Consider the following 4,520-nt stretch of genomic DNA (forward strand, 5'->3'; position numbering starts at 1 on the left):
TTCACTTATATCTTACTCTTATATAGTTTCTGTATTCATCCCTGAAACCAAGAGTTCAAGCATTGTTTGGCCATTTTTGCAAGGTTGATCTCCAAGTGGTGGGGGATGAGGGAATCCTCTTTAACCAGCTAGATCCTGATTATACGGGAGCATAAATCGACTGGTATCCTCAGAACAAATACATTAGAACTACCCAATTCATTATATTATATATGAAACTTATTTATACACACACACACATATATATATATATATATATATATATATATATTAACATTTGTAGTTTTGATCCTCAGTAAAAAAATTATTTCTATTTTTGTTCTATTAAAAATTATTTGTTGTCAAGTGGATACCTTTTGCATGTATTATTATTTTTGCTTTTAATCCTTAATAATATCTTACATTTTATTTTGCTTTTCAATAATTTTTCCCATATTAAACTCATTAAAAAGATTACTTTTGTAGAACATTTTTTGAGTAATGAAGTTACTACAAAAGAATTATTAAATAAAAATTAATTTTTTAAAAAATAATTAATTTTTATATTGATTAAATTAAATATTACATTAAAAACTAATAAAATTATTAGTATATAAAATAGTTTCTATTATTAATAAATAGTGTCTAAATTGATATATAATTAGTTATCAACTTTATAATCTAAAATAATTGATAATTCAAATCTTAATAGTTATAACCAAATATTAGTTTAAAAAATAATTTATAAATTTTATTAATAATAAAATTAATTAATAATTTTATTGTAGTATATATATATATTAAACTATTATCCTTAAGCTAATAAAATTATTTATTGACCCCACAAGTACCGAACCGAATAATGAACAAGCAAATTATAAAGATGAGTTTGGATTTTATTTTTATATTAATTATGAAACTTGAAGAAAGTAGGAGATGCGGTTTTTTATTCTTAATATATGTACATGTGGGCAAATCATGCAGATATAAATAGCTGGGAATGAGAATGGAAAGCTGGTAGTGGTTTCCAGCTTACACAAAAAAATCGAGGCAGTGGATATGGAACATGTCGGAGAAGTCCATTTCCTAAGGTTAGGTATATATGAAAGAAAAGAAATCTTTTTTATTCCATTATTTGTGGTCCAAGGAAATATTTTACACGTTAAGGTTTACTTGCGTTTTAAGCTAGCTTTTTGTATTAAATTATTGTGTATAATTTTCATTCCACAAAATTTTTGAAAGAAAAGTTAGTCATAAGCTTCTAGATGATGCAACTTGCGCAGTCTCACGTACAACAACAAAGGACAAGTATCTATTCTCTTTTGCCTACCTCCAAGGTCGTATTCTTGTATCTTTTTTTAGGCAAAGAAAAATAAAATTGGAAGCTAGCATAACTCAGGAAATAAGGAATTTCGTAGAAAACTTATAAGCTAATATTTTCAATAAAATTAAGATAATAATAAAAAAAGTGGGTATTAAACGTATTCTTATGTTTTTTATTAAATTAAAAGTCTTATATTTTCTTATAGGCAATATAGATTTTTATATTATGTATAAAAAATTTAATGAAAAAGAGTTACCCTCTAGAAAATTTTAACTAAAGTCACCTTCACCGCCCCCACAAAATCAAATTATCCAAGTACACACATCAAGTACACAAGAAACCAGATACGCTTATGAATTTTTGAGTCAAAGCAGTAAAAAAAACACTACATTTGGAATTGGAGGTGGAAACTAAGTCAACTCACACACTCATACACGAGAATTAAAAGAAAATCTCATTCTATTTACAAAAAATTCAGTGTAAGAAGATAAAAAAAGAAAAGAAAAAGTAGTAGTGTAGTAACAAAAAGAATCACAATGAGACCGAAGGAACGCGTATTTGCCAGACTTTAATGTCACAGTCCAAACCTGCACTGTAAACAAGATAAGACCTATCATCCTCATCGGGACCACCACTGTTGGAGTCAACAGCCATAGCCAAACACTTCACTGGTCGTCGATGACCTTCCAACACCGCCAAACACGAATAACCCTTCTCAATCTCTTTCCTCCATACCCTAACACTGTTATCAGCAGATCCACTACACACCAAATCCGCCATCACCACCAAACACAGTATCGCCTTCGTATGCCCCCTTAAAGCCCCCACCACCACCATATTATTATCATCATTCTCATCCCTTTCCCACACTAAAATTGATCTGTCACACGCGCCAGAGTACAGCACCGACCCATCTGCGCTAAGCGCGAGAGCGTTAACTGCGGATTTATGCTTCTCTAACGTTGCCACAAGGGAATGCTTTTTCTCACCCTCGCGCTTCTTCCACATCTTTATCTTTGTGTCGGCGGAACCCGTGTAGACAGCGCCGTCATTCGACAAAACCAAGGAGTTAATCGCGTCCTCGTGCGCGTTTTTTACGGACTCCAAACATTTGAAGTCCGAGGTTCGCCATATTTTAAACGTCCTGTCCCAGGAAGCGGAGTAGAGGAGGGAGCCGTCGTGAGAGAGCGCGAGGGTGGAAACGGCGTCCACGTGATGCACCCACGTGCGCTTTTTGTGGCGGCGCACCTCGACGTAGTTCTTGGAGGAGAATAGCTTGGAGAAACGGTCGTGGAGCGTGGGAAGCGTGGCGATGCACTTGGTGGGTTGGTCGGTTTTCCAGACTCGGATTTTGTGGTCTTGATGTGCGGTGAAGAGCGTGTCGTGGAATACAATGAGGGACTTGATGGGCGCGTTGGTGGTTTCGACGACAACAACGTTGGTGTTGGTTGTGGTGTTGGTTTGGAGTATGAAAGGATCTCTGCTGCATGTTTTGACCTCCCCGCTGGAGGCGGCGCTGTAGAGGAGTTTTCCGTCAAGGACGAGGGAGGAGATTGGGGAGGAGTGGATTTTGACGGTGGTTTGAGGTTGTTGTTGGAGGTGGTGCGGTTGTTGTGGGGTGAGGGAACTTAGTGAAGGGACTGAAGGAAGACTTGGTTGTGAATGTAGAGAAGAAGAGGTTGATGATTCTGAATGGTAGTGATCATAGGATTTTTGTTGTTGTTGTTGTGAGTGGCGACACAAGGGATGTTGAAGAAATCCCATTTTGGTTTGTGTTATGTGGAAAGTTTTGAGGGTTTTATAGAGGCATGTTGTTAGCAATTTAAGGGAGGGTAATGGTGCATGTTAGCAGTTTGGAATTAGGCATAACTGAGGACCAATGTGTTGTCCCTTTGTCCCCCTTCAGAGTCCCATGCTTGGTTGGGTCCAACTTTTGTTTTCCGATGAGTAATTGTTTATGTGAAAAGAACTTTCTTTAGGTTTTGCTTTTGAATTAAAAATGTACTATAAATTCTTATATTTAGATTACTTTCGCCAAAACTAGTTGCAATATTTATTAAAATAATATGAAGTAGCTAAAACTATAAATGATGAATATGCATATATTTATATAATATTTTTTACATAACTTTTATTTTTTACATAACTTTTATTTTTTACGGGTAAAAATACATTTTGATATATTTTAAACTTTTTTCAAATTATTTTTAACTCTTAAAATTTTCGTTAATAACTATACATTAAAAAAGTTATTAAAAAAAATAAAAATAATAATTAGTTATTAAATTAGATATATGTTTATATTAGAGACTTAAAAAAATATTGATATCTAGTTTATAAAATTTATTAATAATAAAAAATACTTTAGATGCTAATAATGTTTTTAGTCTATAAAATATTATATAATTTAGACAATATAGTAATTAATTTTTTTCTCTAAAATTCATTTTTATTTAATCATTTTTTTGTATTGTTAGTTAAATTTATTATATATTTTTTTGGTGATTTATATATTTTTAATCTTATATTATATGTAAAAATATTTTTAACAAGTTTAAAGTTAAGTAAAAATAATGTACACTTAGGTAGATGTAATATATTTTTTTTATATCGTGTGTTGTTTAAAAATAAATAGTTAAATATAAAATGTTAAAAATGATAGGAAATAATAAAATAAATATATAATTATCAATTTTTAAATTATAATAATTAATAAAATAAATATTATAAAATAAGTATTACAATATAAAAAAGAGCGATGAAAGAAAATAAATATAAGAATTACCTTATTTAAAAAGGAGTAAAATTTGAAAAAAAAATGAAAATCTAGAAGTTAAAATTTAGAAGCTACTACAAACGGTTTAACTATAAAAAAAAAAAAGCTAGAAAGAAACTAAAAACCTATACCAAAATCTTGCCAAACGTAGCTTTAGATTCAAAGATTAATTAAAACATTATTAATATTATTTAATTTACTAATTACATTTTAAAATACATATTTTAAAAATTCTTTTTTTAATAATAATATTTAATAGTTTTTTAATAAATTTTCTGTTATTAATTGAAGGTATTTTAGATGTGATATTATTAGTTATGGAAAGAGTAGTTAGAATTTCTTTGTTTTTAATATTAATATAAATAAATTCATCATAATATTAATATAAATAAATTCATCATAATATTAATATAAATAAATTCATCATAATATTAATGAATT

General features: G+C 30.0%; 1 protein-coding gene across 1 annotated transcript; it reads right to left on the reverse strand.

Moving 5' to 3' along the window:
• Nucleotides 1-1,632: 1,632 nt before the first annotated feature.
• On the reverse strand, nt 1,633-3,326 carry LOC137810675 (protein JINGUBANG). The gene has a single exon (XM_068612062.1). It carries the CDS (start codon nt 3,065-3,067, stop codon nt 1,835-1,837), a length of 1,233 nt encoding a protein of 410 aa, XP_068468163.1. The 5' UTR covers nt 3,068-3,326; the 3' UTR covers nt 1,633-1,834.
• Between the last annotated feature and the right edge of the window lie 1,194 nt (nt 3,327-4,520).

Source organism: Phaseolus vulgaris, chromosome 2, assembly GCF_000499845.2.
Source record: "Phaseolus vulgaris cultivar G19833 chromosome 2, P. vulgaris v2.0, whole genome shotgun sequence".
NCBI classification, from domain to species: Eukaryota; Viridiplantae; Streptophyta; class Magnoliopsida; order Fabales; family Fabaceae; genus Phaseolus; species Phaseolus vulgaris.

Coding starts and splice junctions, on each gene's coding strand:
- LOC137810675 (XM_068612062.1), bottom strand. CDS start 3,067: ATGGGATTTCTTCAACATCCCTTGTGTCGCCACTCACAACAACAACAA.